The sequence below is a fragment of the Falco punctatus genome (genome assembly GCF_963210335.1).
Source record: "Falco punctatus genome assembly, chromosome: 8".
Lineage (NCBI taxonomy): Eukaryota > Metazoa > Chordata > Aves > Falconiformes > Falconidae > Falco > Falco punctatus.
The window spans coordinates 9,936,810-9,955,038 of record NC_137588.1 but is presented as its reverse complement, the minus strand read 5'-3'; the positions used below and the strand labels follow the sequence as shown (position 1 = coordinate 9,955,038).

At 45.6% G+C, this 18,229-nt stretch overlaps 1 protein-coding gene across 1 annotated transcript in view; it reads right to left on the bottom strand.

Moving 5' to 3' along the window:
* IKZF2 (IKAROS family zinc finger 2) overlaps positions 1 to 16,313 on the bottom strand; it is a 193,275-nt gene extending 176,962 nt beyond the window's left edge. The window contains exons 1-4 of the mRNA XM_080399859.1: positions 8,386 to 16,313; positions 7,292 to 7,370; positions 5,512 to 5,560; positions 4,667 to 4,771 (exon numbers count right to left, since the gene is read on the bottom strand). Coding sequence (XP_080255985.1) covers positions 4,667 to 4,771; positions 5,512 to 5,545 — 139 coding nt within the window. The 5' untranslated portion in view covers positions 5,546 to 5,560; positions 7,292 to 7,370; positions 8,386 to 16,313. The remainder of the gene's footprint in view (positions 1 to 4,666; positions 4,772 to 5,511; positions 5,561 to 7,291; positions 7,371 to 8,385) is intronic.
* Positions 16,314 to 18,229: the final 1,916 nt, after the last annotated feature.

Sequence of the window (18,229 nt, the reverse complement as noted above, 5' to 3'; positions counted from 1 at the left end):
TGGCATTCCTCAGCATCTTGAGGTTACCCAGGCCAAGTTTTTAGCACCATATGCAGTGTTTCACACTTCCCAAGGTATTTGGAAGAACCAGAGACCTGAATCGCCACTTCAGAGCACACAGTTCAGCTGCCAGAATTCTTCATGCCCCAGTGCACATGTCAGGGGAGTGCCCGCCTTAAAACACCAATTCAGTCCCCCCAGCTGCCGCCCAGCCCAGCCAGCTTCAACCAACCTCCCTGAAGTAAAGCCTCCTGCAGAGGCTCAGCCCCAGTCACCTCATCCTACCGAAAAAAACACATACTGAGCCAAAAAGCAGCCCAGTGCAAGGTCCAACCTCATGTGCCTGGGCAGCAGACTCTGGCGATGGCAAGGCTCATTTGCCGTGTAGCTGAGGCATGAAGCAACCTCTAATTTTACAGAGTTTCACTCCAAAAGGCAGGCTCCACAGTTACATTTATTTATTCACACAGATGCGGTGCTGATACAGCTCTGGTATATGCAACCTTCTGCTCAAGAATCAAGAAAGATTTGGGGGTTTGAAGTTACAAAAAAGACGAGTGCAACTGGCAGCCCACCCCAGTCTACCCTGACGACTGGGAATACAGTATTTGCTACATTATAATAAGACCTCGCCCGAGTGCTCTTTAAATACTGCCGCTGAAATCACTTACACTTATACTGTTGTCCCAATAGCTATCTTGTCAAACAGTGCGCATCACTTCCCACCACCAAGAAAATGCAATCACCTCAGTATTTTCAGAGTCAGTTGACATTGCTTATTTTCTTAATAGATTATTTCTCATAACTTAGTAACACTTTAAGCTACTATAAACACTTCTTGAAAGCCTACCACAATTTTAATCAGTTTCAAACATCAGATGTTGGGTTTGATATTTACGATTGTTCTGACTCTGTTTTGTTTAAGGGCTTGTTTTGTCTGTGAAAGCAAAGATAAGAAACTTATCTGGGACACCCACTGTAAAGTCTCTAATTTAAGAGGAAATTTCCTCTGTCACTGTCTGTCAGATGCTAATAGTTGCTGTTATTATATTCTGTATGGCACCAGGCAAGTGGTCTTACAGAAGTATCTTCATCCTATACAAAGCAATCATCGAGTCACCTAATTGAACAACTGTCACCCTGCAGTTTTTAAAGGGGATATTCTAAGTCCACTTTAACCTACAGAAAAAAAAAAATATATATATATATACACAATAACTATAGTAAAAACACACTGTGATATTATAAGGAGATGGGTGAATGGGAATTATTTCTTTTTTAAAGCCTCTTTTATAAGGATTCCCCATCAACATTTAATTAGCATGCCAGTTCTTATTCGGAGGCTCCTGATCATTTACAAACCATTTCAGCATTCACTGAAGGCAACAAGACAGCTTCTCTTGAACTCAGTGGGGTCTATAGGAGAGCTTAGGGCCATGCAGGGAACTCTCTAGTACCAACTCAGTTAATTGAGCAGGCCTTTGATGCCCAGCTCTGGGTGTCAGCCTTTGGAAGGGTTTTCCTACAGAAGATCAGAAGAAAATCTGGACTTCCAGATTTGGGGCTATGTAAACGTATCATCTGTACTCAGCAGGTACAGCACTAATTTGTCTTTTGCTGTAGAGGAAAGTGAGATGATTTACCAACCTATTCAGTTTGACTATTTACACGTATTTTAAATCTTTGCTTACATAAAACTACAATAAAGTATTTCAGAACAGAGCATCTGCCAACATATAGAGTATTCTGCTAAAGGCAGATACATACCGTAAGGGATGTGTAAGATCATTAGTTAGCTATGACAAGCGATTTACTGTGATTTATCTTTCAGAATCATCTCATTCACAAGGAAAATTGAGTGTCAGCCCCATCTATAACCTACACGTACCGTCTAGATACTTGAAAATGATAATAGGTTAAAGGGATGCAGCAGACAACTCTCCAACACAAGCCAAAATATTCAATCCGAAACCTTTTGGAACAGAACCTGAAAACATCAGTAGCCCAGCCAGAACTCCTACTAGCATGGATTGCCAGGGGCTAATGAACATAGAAAACTCTACCTAGCACATAATTTCACTGTTGCTGGGAGAGTACTGCTCATTCGTTGCGGTACAGATCCAAGAAATTTGCTTCTTATGGTTTTGCCTCTGTTTGAGCCAGACACAAATCAAGGCTAAATTAAGAGCTGTGGTTCAATGGAATGCAAGAACAAAGGTCAAAACTTAGATCTCTACCCTGAAGGTGCACATCCTGAGTGCACAGCTAAATAGGGCAATCCACCTTTTGGGGGTGACTGGCAACAAAACCGGGATTAAAATATTTGGGGTCTCGTCCCCATACCACCTCCTCCATCAGCAAACCCTGCCCAGCCAGAATGACATGCCCTGGGCTTCACTGTAAGGGCAGGACAGCAGCCGATCGCTCTCCAGTGACTCCACTAGAAATTAAACCATACTGAAATACAATGTATCCACTTCCTCCACTTAAAACAATGGATGATGGATCAATCCATCACAAGCTACCAAATTTATACAAAATATTTCAAACAGCTATTCCTCCTTACTCTCCCAGCTCCACTTCTCCTTTAAAAATATATATTAAAAAAAAAAAGAAAAAGAAAAAGAGGAGGTCACAGTCCCCTGGGTTACTGAACCTGTAAAAGGATTTCCTGCACGCTGCAAGACAGGTGGAAAGCTCTAAAGCACAGCCTGGCAATTTAGCTACGCATACCAGATTCAAGATTTGGCCAAAAACCTTAAATGAACCAATGTAACAGCTGCCACAAAAGCCATCAACCTCCAATCAATATCTTCCATGTTTAAGATGAACAAACCGCCTCTCTGCAAAACATTCTTATGCCTGCAAAGAGTAAATAAATTACAACAAATTTAAGAAGCTCGAGTTTTGCTTGGCTTAGGAAACCCAGGCAGGGTCCCTAATTTTTCAACAGCAGCACATGCTCAACACAGAGCAGCCCTGATGAAAGCAGCTGAGACACCTGTGAGAGACCAAAAAACACATCTAAAAAATTAAGATATTCACCAAGGCTGTGGACACGTGTGTTGCAAAAACTAATGAAGCTTAAAAACCATTGACAATGTTAACACAATGAACATGAAAATATTGGATGTGTTCAAGTATTTTTGCATTACTTCATCCTAGATCTTTTTATTCCCTAATTTGACTCTGGTTTTTAGTCTAGATTATAAAGAAGATTTAAAAGAGGGAGATTTTTTCCCTTCCAATGAAGCCTTCCCATTAATAAAAAGGAAACAAAGAAAATGAAGAAAGTGAGTAGTAAAACTTTTACAACATAATAAAATACATCAGAATCCCAGTGCAGCAGGATTGGAATTGTCTAAAGATGCTGAATTATGACCGGTTGTCATATAAAGTTCAGTCCAGAGTATTAGCAATCATATTCTCTAGCAACATGTATATAATTGGGAGATCTTCATAATAACCCTCAGTTTTAAAGGCTCATAAAAACTGCGTTTTACTCGTAATTTGTAGGAGGAAAGAAGAATTCTTAAAGGAAAGTAACATCTTTTTCTCAGTAAGAAAGACTCTAAAGGCAATATGCTATCTATTTTAAAGCAAGCCACCCTAAGAGCTCTCTTTTACTTTCATAGTTTTCGGTGGGGTATTACACAAACACTCAGTTTGAAAAGGTAAATATGCATCTATAGTACACATGCTAGGAAAAAAGTTAGTAATACATAGAGAGGAACCCTCTCACAGTATATTGGAAGCAAAGCATTATTTTTTAATATAAGTAAACTAAACACTGTAAATACGTAAGAACATTATTTTATAACATAAATACAGAGGTACTTTAAGGTAAATATCTTGATGTAACATTGTAACCAACAGTAAAAGAAGCTGTGGCACCCACACAGAAAAGGAAGGATGCTGGTTTTATGACAAGTGTGTAAACTACATTTATCTACCTCCAAAATACAGCATGGAAATAATTATAAAAATATTTTCAGTGCTTGACACTCTCAGTAGACTCCCAATTCTCTACATTTTCTCAATTCCCCCCGACATTCTAAAACAAAATCCTTTCAGTTTGTTACAGAGTCAACTGCCGAGTGCCATAAACTTCCAATTATCCCAGCCACTTTTGGACTTGCTAAGGCAAAGCTGAGGTAATGAATAGGATGCTGAAGTTTCTATATGGAATAGTAAAATAAAACCTGTCATCAAACCTAGATATTTTAACTTTATACTTTTGCCAGAGCAAAGCTTTTCTGTAAATAAAATGTGTTTGTTTTCAAATAAAACTACTTCAAGCTCTTTTGGGAAGCACAGTAAGTAATAATAATAACAACAACAACAATTTCCATTTGGATTTCAAAACCTGATGAAATAAAACTAGAACATGGCAAACCTAGTGTTTTCCTACCTGGAACAGGTAAGGACCAGCTCTCAAATGCCACCTTGGGGTAGTTCAAACTACTAATCCCGTTCATGTTTAGATGAGACACCAGCATGAACAAGAAAGAAAAAAAGAAAAAAAAGAAATCTACCCTGCCCTTCTCGTTTCTTATTAGCAATGCCTACGGCAGTGGGTAAGACCGGGTAATCAAGCTGAGGACCCCGAGGACCAGACTAACCCAAACCCAGTACTAGAGAGAAACAGGCTTAAGAAGAGACTTACTGCTTGCCATGTGACTGGGGGAGGTATGCTGCCCATTGGGTGTGCTGGAGGTGAGGTCAATGGCCATGCCGGAGTGCTCCCTTTCGGGCGAAAGCTCGTTGTCACCTGCTTTCACAAGAACAGGTCCTCTGTAAGTTTCCATCCTTCTTCAGCAAAGCAACACACTGATTAAGAAGGACAATATGCTCGCTCCTTTCACCCCTGCCCTTCCCTCTTCTACTGGAGGGGTCTTCCAGAGCCTGTAAAAACTGGCCTCTCAGTGGCTAAAAGTAAACATTATACTAACTGATTTTAAGAGCCCCCTCAAAACTCCTGTCACCAGTCTTTTATGCACACACCTATGACAAACCTTGCCCCAGCTGCTTCATCTTAAGAGAAGTTAGGATTACTTTTCCATTTGCAGACACCAAGAACCCTGGCTGGGCTGCGGAAGACTGAAACAGTACTTCACCGTATGGACCTTCCCCCCATCCCCGAGCTCTGGGTTAACTGACAGTTAAACAAAGCAGTTACACAAACCCTGACACAGAAAACAGGAGAAATGCATAGTGAACAGCGTAAAAAGTTTTGGGCTGCAATCTGAATTTCTGAAGAGGAACTCTTTCTCATTTGCAAAGTTCATTCATCCTCAGCAAATATTTAAACCTAGAGGTACTCATTCATGCACGCACCCCCGTGCATTTTTCAATCATACACAAAGTTTATGTTTAAATGCTGTTAATTCAGTGTCATCTCAATGCAAAGACCATAGCAAGGAAGCTAAAGTTTCAGGTGTCTGCATTATAGAAAGGATAGGGGGAAAAATGAAAAGTAATTCAGAATAATCAAATGAAATGATTACTTACATGTTATATATCCATCAGCAGCCTCTGCTTCCATAGTCAAAGTGCAGTGCTGCAAGGCAGAAAAGTACACCCTCAGAGACGCCTGTCAGTATCAACCATTAAATGATTAAACTTACTTAAAGCCCTAAGTAGTTGCCCATTTTACTGTTGTTGCAACCATTGCCTAGAGAAACACACAAGTGTACTGCATGTGCTCATTTGCAAATCACTGAACTCTTCCTGCAAATTATGTGAGTAGAAAAATTCAGCTGCCTCCTAGCCAGGTGGCACTGGGATCATCTTGGTCTGACCATACCCTTCTCTGTCCCCCATCTGCATTTTTACCTGATCTGAGAGCTTTTTCCCTGACTTTCCACTTGTTTTGTTCAAGCTGGGATGGTAATGCTTTATCAATTACCAGCTCCCGCAGCCAGAAGAGACTTTGAGGAGATGGATACTATTAACAATCGCTCTTTTCACACTCACTCCAACAGACTTCATCCTGATCTAAACAAAATAAAGTCCTCCCGTTGTCTCACACCACCATATGTGCACACACACCTGTACACGCACCTGTTCACTCTAAGCCTATTTATCTGCCACAGCACGGGGCCGAACATCACACTTAATAGTCCCAGATCATGCATTTTGTGGTGTGAAGCAATCTTAAAGTTTCTGGAAGCACTTTGCTGACACAGAACAAGCTATTACTTTCCAGAAACCCAAGTAACTGTATAGAATGACACCCCCTAGCTATCATTTGATATATATTGGGGGGGGGGGGGGGGGGGGGGGGGGGATAGAGAAAAAGATCAATAATCATAACTATGTTCTTTTAAGTGGAAAAGTTAAGAATCTGACATGACCAGAGGAGAATTTTATTTCCTCTCTCCCTCCACGGCCTCTTTTTTGCCTTTAGTTTCAAAACTCTCACTGCACCAGGCAGCTAAATTATTCACAATGAGCCATTTCTGTATTGATCGCCAAGTATATTTAGCCCTGGCTCCTGGAATTTCTCCATTACTTACTGGAAAACAGGCAGCTTCACTTCTTGTCTCCAAAACCACTTCCCTCCCCCTCCCTTAACCCGCTTCCCCCCCCCCCCCCCCCCCCCCCCTCCGCCTTTCCCCCAATAAATAAATACTTTTCTCTGTGCTCTTCTTTGGTATAAAGCAGATCAAATTCCCAAGGCATTCAGCACATAACACTTAAATTTCAACCTGCCCAGCTGCTACCAAACTCTCTTCGATTACTGATTTTCACATGACTCTCAAAAAAGAAATCTCTAAAAAAAAAAAAGTTTTCAAAACAGGTAAGCCACTTCCTCAAGCCCTTCAAAATTACCTTATCTTCCCCCTAGTCCAGGTAGGCAGGCACACACTGAGAAAAAGAAAGAAACATCAGAAGCAACAGGGAAAGATCATCCCAGCCAATGAAGTGGAAGGAAAGAGAGGGGAGGAAGGGAGGAGGAAGAGAAAGGAAGACAAAAAGAAACACAGAAACATCCATAACCGAAATTAAAACACGGTTTGATTTTTATTTTTTATTTCTTCAAGGCAGAGAGGAGGAGGAGGAAGGGGGGGGGGGGGAAGGAAAAGTTTGGTCACCATTTTTAGGCTGGTGATGGCAAATCCCAGCTGCTAAGCTTCCCTCTCCACAACGAATGGAGAGAGAGAGTTTTGCTCGGGCTGAAGATACAGCAAGATGGGGAAAGTTTAAAAAATATTTCTTTTAAAGGGGGGAGAGAAGGGGGGTGGAAGGGGAGAGGGAAAGGAGAGAGAAACCCGCCCCCGGCACTTACAGGTGGGGCATGCGGAGCCGGGCAGCCGGGCAGCCCCGGGGATGAGCCGGCAGGAAAACTCGCTCAGGAATGGCACATACTTTGAAGGAAGATGAAGAACAAAAAAAAAAAAAAAAAAAAAAAAAAGGGAGGGAGAAGGAGGGAGGGAGGTCAGCCGGTGCTACAGCAATGCGATTAACCAGCGGGGAGAGGGGAGAGAGAGAGGAAAACTTGATCCACCGGTTCCTTACGAATCGGCACGAAAACGGGGGGAGAGGAGGGGATGTGGGGCGGGATGGGGCGAGGGGGTTTGGGGAGGGACGGGGTGGGGGGCCCGGCAGGCGCACTCACACCCCGCGCAGGAAACCTAGGCCAACTTCCCCGGAGTGCTGCTCCGGCCCTGGGCGACAGCCGGGCTCCGCGCCTCATCCCTGCCTCTCCCCGCCCATACCACAACCTGTCAAAGTCATGGAAGTCCTGCCTCATTTTTCATTTTATTTTCTTTTATTTTCTCCCTTTCCCCTGCACGCCGCCTCCCTCCCCCGCTCCGTTCCTCCCCCCCCCCCCCATCGCCGCCGCCTCAGGCCGCAGCCCCCCGGGGGCCCGCAGGTGGCGGCGGCGCCGAGGGAAATGGCAGTTGGGGCCGGCGCTGACTAACGGACCGGGCGAGCCCCGCCGCCCCCCGCCACACGCACACCCACCCCGCCGCCCCTCGCCAGCGTTTTTGCTAGGTTTGTTTTTTTTTTTTTTCTCCCTTTCGTTGTTTCGGGGGTTTTGTTGGGTTTCGGGTTGTTGGGTGTTTGGGTTTGGTTTTTGGTTGGGTTTTTTTTTTCTGGGGGGGGGCGGCTAACAGCAACAAGTCAGTGGCGCCCACCGCCGTGCGGGAGATGCTGCACCGCCGCACTTCACTCGGGGACCCTCCGCACAGACACAGCCGCACGCACACAGCCCGCCGGCCCCGCCGCCGCCTCGCACACCGGACGGAGCTGTCCTCCCCGCCAGGGAAAGAAAGACCGGGGTGAGGGAGGGGAGAGGGGGGGGAGGGAAGAAAAAAAAAAAAAAAAGAGAAAAAAAAGAAAAAGAAAGAAATAAAAAGAAGCCAGGCGCAGATTTACCTCAGCCGCGCAGGCAGTGAATCACTTCCATCACCCTTTTGTTTGTGTTTTTATTAGTGTCGGCTCTCTCTGCCTAGTGGAGGTGTGTTTGTGCACGGCAGTTGGCTATGGAAACTAAGGCAGTGGAGCTGTAGCTAAGGGTAATCCTGTTTTTACTTCCTCCATCTTCAGAGAGCAGGGTTAGCCTGGGACAGCTGGTCAAACCCCGAGAAACCGATCCGGCGGCGGCGGCAGCCGCACGCCCGCACTCACTCACTCCTGCTCGCTCAGTCACTCACTCGCTCGCTCGCTCCGCCGCACGCACACACGGGCGCGGGCACACGGACACGGACACGGACACGCTCGCACACGGACACGCGCGCCCGCGCCGCCACACGCGCGGCCGCCGGCGCCCCCCACGCGCGCGGGGGCGCGCGGCTCCGCGGGCGCGCGCCGCCCCAGCCGCCCCGCGGCGCCTCACCCAAGGGCCGGCGCGGCAAAGCGCGGCGGGGGGGGGGCGATGGGGGGGCGGTGGCGGGGGGGGGGGGCGCGGGGGGCGGGTGCCCGCGCCGGCAGGGCCGCTCAGCACGCTCGGCAATCGATTAGAGGACAAGTGCCGCCGCCGCCGCGTGCGCTCCGCGCCTCACGCGGACGGACACACGCGCGCGCGCGCCGCCCCCTCAGGGCACCGCCGCGTCCCCGTGTCGTGCCCGTCCGCCCCCCCCCCGCCCGCGGGCCGCCGTGTGTGTATGTGCGTGAGTGTGAGTGTGCCCGTCCCGCCGCCTCCCCGCTCCGCCTCCCCTCAGGAGCGGCCGCCGCTGGGCCGCCGCCGGGCGGGTGAAGTTGCCGGCGGAGTCATGATTCAGCACTTCTATTTTTAACCGCCGGGCGGCCGCGGGCGCGCAGCGCCCGCCGCCCCTCGCCGCGGCCCGTCCCGCCCTGGCACCGGTCACCGCCCCGGTGGGAGCCCGGGGGCGGCGGGGGGCGGCCTGAGGCCGCAAGGGAACGGTTCGGAGCTGCCGCGCTTGTTACCTAATTGAACATTCAAAGCAAATATGAGGTGATTTCTTTTCCATTTTGTAAGCGTTACGCTCTGAGGGAAAGCCCGGTTAAAATAAAAGCCTTTGCACGCTATTTCCTATCCCCGCCTCTCCTGAGAGGTCGGCATGGTGCGGGCAAGGGGGGAGGAAAACAAAAGCATTATTCTCCCGAGGAAACCCTGGCTCTGCCTCACAGCCAAGGCTGAGGAGGCACCTTGGGGGGCCACGGTCCCACCGTGGGGCCTGGCCCGAACCCACCGCAGCGGCCGGCGGGTCTGCAGCGAGGCAGCGCCCGCGTCTGTGGTGCCCAGGGCAAGCGCTCGGTGTGCTTGCGCACAGGAGAGCTTGCCCTTGCCTTTGACAGCTCTTGGATCAGGTGCAACAGCATCGTCCTTTTTTTCTTCAAGCATCTCTTTGTGGCAGCTGAAGGAAGTGCTGGGTGCTGGTGACAGTGGAAATGTCATTATTAGGCACCAGAGTTAACAGTCCACTAAGAAGCTGTGGTTGTGTATGTCATGTGTTGTATACACAGATATTGTTAAATTTGCCAAGTTAAACACATAACAACTAGGAAGCATCAGCATTCATGCTGCCCATACACCCTTCAGCCTTTTCACCCAACAGAGCAGCCAACAGGAACAACAGGGCAGTTATCCTTTATTCTCACTGGCACCAAAGGGGAGTAACATACGTTTTGCCAGCAAGTTTCAGACAAGGCGCTGGTAAGAATGCCTTCATCGCTGCATACCCACATTCTTTGTGTATCAAGATCCTGAAAATGCTCTGGGTACCTGTAACTTTTGCTTTCACACAAAAAAATCTTAATTACAGTCTCAAGTCCAACTCCAGCTACATGCGAGTGCAATACTGTTGTTAGAGTCATTGAAGTAAAACCCAGATTTTATGAACTCAGCCACGTCACATCAGCTGACATACTGCTTTGTAGAGGCAGAGCCACCCTATCCTGAGAGAGGGAGACAAACTCCACTTTTACAAATACATTCAGTTACGAAGCCAGCCAAAGACACTGAAGTTAATAGACAGCTGTCTTCCCAGCGCTACAAATTTTAGCCAATTAGTCATTATGCCACATCTGTGAAGTGGGTTAATTTAAGTCTTCTCATTTTGCATAGGAAGGAGGCAGAAAGGTTAGGGGACTGGCCCAAGGCTACAAAGAGCACTCAGAGCTGAGCCTAGAAAGCAGACTTCTTGTTTCCCACGCCTACGTTTCAACAACTAGACTTGGCTTGCCTACATCAGAAAATAGACTGGCATAGCTATAGTAGTGTAATTATACCATAACAGTTTATGCCGGAATAACTCTCCTTGCGGACATTCTCCTCCAGATGGAAAGTTACTTCCCAAAAGCTGTCCAAATGAATTCACTCAATAGAACACGCTTTGAGTTTTGCCTTTTTATTTTTTTATACCCTTTTTCATTTTTGGGGGGGTGTCTGTGTCAAAATTCCTGAGATGTGGTCTCAGCGGCATTTTGAAGCCTTTGATCACTTTTACAGACCACTGAAAAGCAGGGACAAATGCAAAACATGTCATTGAAATGCTACAAGTCTTGTTGTCAAGATTTTTATTGTGCTTTTCATCAGAATGTTGAAAACTGAAAGCTTCCAGCTGGCTTTCCTTACAGGTAATAATTTAATAGCTAACAGCTTTTCTCCCAAAGCTGCTGGAACCTGCTTGAGCCATGGAAGCCGATGGGAAAAGCCAGACCCATCCTCTACAGTAAATATTTCTGATTTTTTTAATCCCGCTGCTCCATAAGCTTTCACAACCAAATGAAGCTGTGAAAACAAGGAGGAGTGACCAAAGGAAAAGTAAGGGACAGGGAATAAAGTGAAAGGGTTTGCCTTTAAAAATCAGCTTGTTAACTCTGAATACTGCAGAGATGAGTGCATCTTCACTACAGCAACGCAGGGGTGAATCACTGGTTTCAATGCAAAACTCGGCTCGGGGGCTGCAGCAAGAGCTCCACAGCAATTTTTACATCAACCACACACCCCCAAATGATATTCGGCAGAGCAGCTGTGATGAGCTGGAGGACCAAGTGATGGTTCACGGATCAAGAAACCGGGGTTCACATCCAACCACGGTCAGAGGTCCCCCACGTCTTTTCAGCCAAGTCATGATTTCTCTGCATTTTAGTTCTGTTTCTAAAATGCAGTGAGTAATGCAATGAGTTTTTCTTCTGCTGAGCAACACCCCAAGAGCAATTCTCAGGTTTGTCATAGACTTCTGCCACATTATAGAGGTCACTTCAGCACACCTCTGAAAGAGCATCTGGAGCCCCTGTGCGCCTGGAGGGCAGCGCCATTCCCTTCCATTTCCACCAACAAGACCCAGGTAGCCTTCACACAGCCCTGCCTGCCCTGGGACAGCATCCTGCCACGCAAGGCCAACTGCTGCATGGATTACAGGCTGTGCCAACAGCCACCTACTCTGGAGACCCGTGACATCCCTCGAAGCAGTCACTCAGTCTCCATGGGCCTCAGTTCTCCTCCTGTGTGCTGGACATACTAGAGCTCCCCCATCTCACAGGGACCCTGGGAGGAGAATTTAGTTCCTCATCGTTTGCCAGTGATGTGCTTTCATAGGCCAGTGATGGGCTCAGCCTGTTTTCAGCAAAATATTTAAATATTTGACCCCTATATATGCGTGCACATGCGCACACACATATGGTGAGCATTATTATTTAAGACGATCATAATGCTTTTTTTTGTAAATCCTGGTTTAAATTATCTAATCCTCCTTTTTTATATGCCTCTATAAGGTCAAGGTATTCTAGAAGCGCACTCCCAAAAAATTCATGTGATGTATTCAGAGAAGTTGCAGCTCATCACAGCATAAGCTCCATATTTACTTATACTTGGCAAATTAAAAAAGACATATCTAACACACTATTGCCTGGGACAGCCATGAGCACCATAGAGCAGCAGACCCCTGCATCAGCTTTCTTGCCTTTAGACTGAACCCCCTCTTCTCTACCCACAGAAGGGGCACTTTGAAGACAAACTGGATCAAATCCCAATATACTTTGAAGAGGACAAACGTAGACCTTTCTTTACTTAACTGTGGCATTGCGCAATCTAAAAACCATATAAGCACTAATCTATTCATTATTCCATCTCCTCCTCTTTACTACAATAAAGCACTGTTTAATGCTTATATGCATCAATAAAGAGACCTATAAAGAAAATAATGAACATCCTTGAATATCTTCAGAGCATACCCTATTAATTTTAAAAGGGACACAACATACTGTACCCCTTGTATTTCACCAAGATAAAAGCCTATAGATTAATTCCTATTAAAACAGTTGGTATTTTCAGGACATGCAGATGTAATTTATGGAGAGGCACAATACTCATAATAGCTCAAAGGCCACAGAAACTGTAGATCTGTGTCTGTTACTGTAGTTGTACAGGCATTCATTGTACAGAGAGCAGTTGAAAAGGCAGAGCATGTAATCTGAATACTAAATTTGTGAATAGTTTCTCACTTGGGCTGGGTAGGCTTTTCAAGAGCAGCGGATGCTTTGTGGGGGACTTTGTAAAACATTCTGCTAATATATGACATGGTTGCTGTATTTTCTTCTCTTATCTTTACTGTTAGAGCTTTATTCATGAAGACAGTATTTGATCTTACCAAGGCACCAGCTTCAGCTCTGTGCCCTCCACCTGAATTTGGTGTGCTCTGTGTGAGAGATTTCACACTACTTCTTCCTTCTTCTAAAAAGTGGACAACTTTAGGGCTATATAACCCAAAAGTATACAAGAAACAAAGATCCTTTCCCTCACCCCTCCATATTCCAATTGCTATATCCAAGTTACTTGGAAAATAGAATTATATTTTCTGGTTTATTATCAATAATAAAAGTGTACAGGTTTTCTCTTTTATTATGGAGATATAAATGTATATGGATATATCATTTATAAGGAAGGGCAATTCTGAAGTGTCCTAACAAAATTTAATTATGACACAAGCTACTAACAGAGAAGCCTTGAGCCTGGGATCATTTTTATTCTTTGCTGGTACAGCACCTAGCACAATGAGGATTTATTCATGACCTAGCTTCCCACTTAGTACTTCAACAAAAATAAGAATTAACTCTTGGTTTGCTTATGGCTGGAGATCACAGTACCAACAGAATTACATACATCTGATACCGAACAGTGAACAACACAGAATTACAAAGTTCATGCAGCAGCTGATTAAAAAAAAAAAAAGTGTGCTGGATCTGTTTAAATTACTGAAGCTGCTGGAAGCACTTAGGTAGATAGACAGCTGTTACTGGAGCTGAAGTTTAGCAAAGAATGGGTGTCAGTTACATTCGGTATTGCAAAGTATCGGGAACACTGCTTCACAACATCTGAAAATTTGGTGGGAATGAAGTTCCTCCATTTGTCTATGACAGGATGAACTTGAAGGCTGAATCTGGAAGGGTCAAAAGCAACCATTTGGGTTTGAAGAGGCTGTTGCAATACAGACATTTTCTACCAAATTAGGCTGCAAACATCATGGGAGCAGGCCTGGCAAGGCTTCTGACACTTACCTTCTGTGTTCAGCCTGATATACTACAGCTGTATTCACAGTTCTTATCCAGGGTGAAGTACAGGATAGGTGAGGCCACCCAATGCATGAAAAGAGTTTCCACAACAGCTCCTTAAAGCTTGGAATAGAATTGAGGAGTAAGACATTATCTCTTTGAATCCAGCCTACCTGTAAGTACACAGCACAAGCCAGTGGCCCCCTGGGGGCCAGGAACCACAGCCATGTCCTAGGTCAGCATGGCAGGAGCCCCACCAGCCAGCACGTGTCCCACAACCCCCAGCAAGGTGGTAGAGTAGGCTAGAGATGACAGCAAGGTTTAACCAAGAACCCTGACCTTCAGGCAACTCTGCAGTGATGACACAGGTCGGAAATCAAACAGAGAAGACAATCTGCAGGTCAAGATCAGCAAAGGCCATGGCTTTACAGGGGCACAACTACAGCCAAGCAGGAAAGCAGCACCCCCCACACACAGCCCAAAAAAGCAAAGCATGGGGCTGAGCTTAAATGGGCTCCTGGCCCAGTGGCAGGAGTTTGGGTGGAGGCCCCAGCTGAGGCTGATCAGGGTCATTAAGGTCTGTGCCTTCGGGGTCCTCCCACCACCAACCCAGCTTCATCTGTGTACAGCTATGGGTAGGAGTTTTCAAACAAGGAAACAAATAGCTGACCTTATCATAAAGTTAGATAGTCTAATTGACTGTGCACGCTCTTGCTCAGCTGGAGCTGTTAGGCATCCCACTCCTCCTTTGCTGAAGAGCAATGCTGTGCACGAGGGAAGTAACTGGCATGTTTGAAGCTCACATCTTGCCTTACCTTGCAGGAGCTTGCAGAACTCCCTGGAAGTTGAACAGACCGTTTTCCCTGATTCTACCTGGGTGGTTGCATGATTTCCCTCAGGGTCCCCGGGCCTTTCTTCAAAACACCTGAAGGTTGTCCTGTTTATTCATTTCACTCCTCACTCGCCACATTTCCAAAAACAACAACACCCCTGTTCAGTGCGTGTAGCTACAAAAAAGTCAGCAATTTTTTACTGGCATGTACTTTACCCTTGTTAGTCCTTGTCCCTCTTCCTTCACCATTCAGCATCGTGCTGGTGCTTGTAGGGAGTCAGGAAGAGGCTGTGGTGCTGGGCTGAAAACTAGTTGCTGTGGTGGTCAGGGACTAAACAGTTAAAGCATCTTTCAGGCTGACTGCAGGACTCCTGCAGGTGTGTGGCTCTGCAACGTGACTTGATCCAGGGGACAGGCAGGGCTGTCCCAGGCCAGGAGAGCAGGGCAGGGATTAGTCCCCTCTGTGCTGCTCAGCACAAAGCAAGGACTCGGAGCGAGCAGTTCAATGTGAAGTACCGCATCTGCAGTGAGCACTGTGGGTGAGAAGCTGCCATCTAAACCGGTCTTTTGATCATTGCAGAAATGGTATATCGTCAAAGTCTTATGAGTAAAGAAATCTGAAAGTAGAATTGTCTGAGAAAACAAAAATACACAGCCCTCCACCTCCAGAAGTGGCACAGCTGAGCCAAAGACTGACACTGTCATCTCAGAGGTGAGGGAGAGCCTGGGGATCAAGCCTAAGCCTGGATTGTGGATGGCTCGCTTTCAGTGCCTTGCTTTGGAGGAGAATATTCATTCCCCTCTCCATTTACAAGGGGTTTCTGCTGTAGGCACCTTGTTTACCCTACTCTTCCTCAGCTGCTTCTGGAGTCCGTGGAAAAGACTGATGTGTCCAGATTGCAACGTCAAGCACCGAGATCAGATTCCTGCTTGTAGTCACTCTCCAGAGGAGCATTTCTTTCTCCGCTGACTACACAGGGGGCTGGAGATACCAGCTGGCTAAATTAGTTACTTATGGTGGGTGAATATCCCCGCTCATACTTCCATTCTTCACCTAGAAAATACAACTGGTAGTATTTCTTCTACTCTGTCAACTACGTTGAGAATCAGGAACACCTCAGTGAGAGGGGCATGGAGCTGGATACAACTGTGATGGAGGCCGTGTGAGTGTGCAAGAGACATTTTAAAAAAATCAGGGGTTTGTATGCCTCTTGTGCCCATAAGCAAAGTGTTATCATAGAAGTGTCCTGTCATTTGATTGTGAAAATACAGTCACCTCAAATAACTGGCCACATAATCAGTTTTAAAGTGGAGCCAGGTTAACTTTGATTAACCACAAGTAACAAATTAGATAGTAAAAATAAAACATTAGGATCTTTTTACGCTCCTCTGAGTGGTACATGAAACAATGTTTGACCACAGCCTTTTAAAGCTGCATGTTAATTTTTATTGCAAAGCATTCCTCTGTCCCACTGCAGCAGCAGAGCTGATGGACTGCTCCTCTTTTTTTTTTTTTTTTTTTGTGGGGTGGGGAGACTAGTTCATTTAGTGGTAGAGGATTTCTTCATTTTTCAAAGTTTTGTTTATTATTCTTGTTTTAATCCGGGAAAGGAATAACATTTCTCTACATCCAGACTTTACCCACACATAACTGTGCAAGCAAAGAAAACACAGCTTCATTCTTGTGGTTTGAAAATGCCTCCTTTTCCCTGTTTATTTGTGTGTTTTTAAGAGGGAGGCGTTTCTATTTTTTAGCTTTCCTTTGGGGATTTAAATCAATGAAGACAACATTAAAGAGACAATCTTTTGCTCGAGCTACTGCCAATACACTCATTTTTTTCTGAGATCTGGAAGAACAAATGTTACTTTCTGTTTATTAGCAACATGAGGGATTATTCTAATTAAGTTTTTGGGTCGTGGAATGATGGCTAAAGAAGATGTCATTTATCAGGTATCTTTTCTTCACTGCACGGGCCTGAGCTTATACCACTGCTAGGAATAGAAATTCTACTGACTTCGGCTGAAAAGACCCCATCTAAAATCTACAAAAGTAAAAAAATAAAGATTCCACTTTTACAGCATTATGAACGAGGACACAAATAGAAAAACCTTTGCAGATATTATCATCATCTCTGTCTTAAAATCTTTTGTCTGAATTGCTTTTGCCAGTTTATTGCATCCGTACACTGCTAAAGAATGTTCTTCTCATACAAAACTTCCATCATGCAAAACACTCAGTTTATTATGAAGCCCTATGAAGCACCAGATCTCAGCTTACTCCTTGCATTAGAAAGGCAAATGCTTTTCACAGTGGCTTGCTGCTGGTTTGGCTTTGTTGGGATGATTTTTAATTTAACAAGGGTATAATTTTACATTTGGCTCTGAAGTTTGGCTAGAAATAGCTGTTGAAAATGATCCTTAAAATCTGAAGATGTTTTCCGTGGAAATTGTATCCAAAGTAGCTATAGGTCTTTAGCGTTGACTTGGTTGTTAAGTGATTTCTACGCTGTATAGAGTTGTACAAATTGGCTGACAACAAAATCATGACCCTCCAGTGAGGTTATCCTAGATGGCTCATGCAAGACTTTTGCACATTTGCACATACTGCCCTTGCAAATAAAGTGGTTTTTTGGCTGCAGATGGTGGCTTCTTCTTTTGTAAGACAAAAGAGCTCTGTTGAAAACCCTTACTTAGTTGTCATCTCCCTAAAATCAGAGATACCGAAAGAGGAAAAACTAAGGCAATGGTTTCCCTAAGAATTGCTGTCTGTGACTGCTCTTAAAGTAGACAGAGCTATGAAAAAACCAAAGTGCCAAACTGTGGGGCTGACCTCGTATTTCTCCATGGGATTTTTTCCCCCCACTGCCTCCTTTAAGAGGTAGTTTCTTACTTTAGATAAGGCAAGCTCCATCAGCTGCTTCATAGAGCAAAACTGACACCCACTGGCCACCCCCAGTACTTGAAACTACTTTTGAGCTACTGAGCAATCCTTGCTTCGGGGCAGAGCAGGAGAAAGGAGAGGTGGAGCAACCTTCTAGCTCACCTCAGCCCTTCTTCCTTACAGCACATGACCTCAGCTTCGTCAGTGGTAGCCCCAGAACCCCACTGCCACGAAGTGGGACGATGCATGACGTCATGCCCAGGCTCCCTTTCGCTCCTTCAGGAATCAGTCGTATAAACTCCTTTTACGTGACAAATGACAGGGCTGCTATCCCTTTCTGTGGGAAGATGGACCAGCTTTGTTGACCATTTTTTCCTTGAAATTCAAGAAGACTTTTCACTCGATCAGTCTCGGTTCGCTCTGCCCGCGGTCCACCACGCTTCCCCGCACCAGCTCTCTGCAGGCAGCACCATGCGCTGGCTGCCACTCCGCCAGCATCACTCAATTCTGCTCCAGCGGAGGTCAGTCTTTTCTGCGCCCCAAACTTCTCT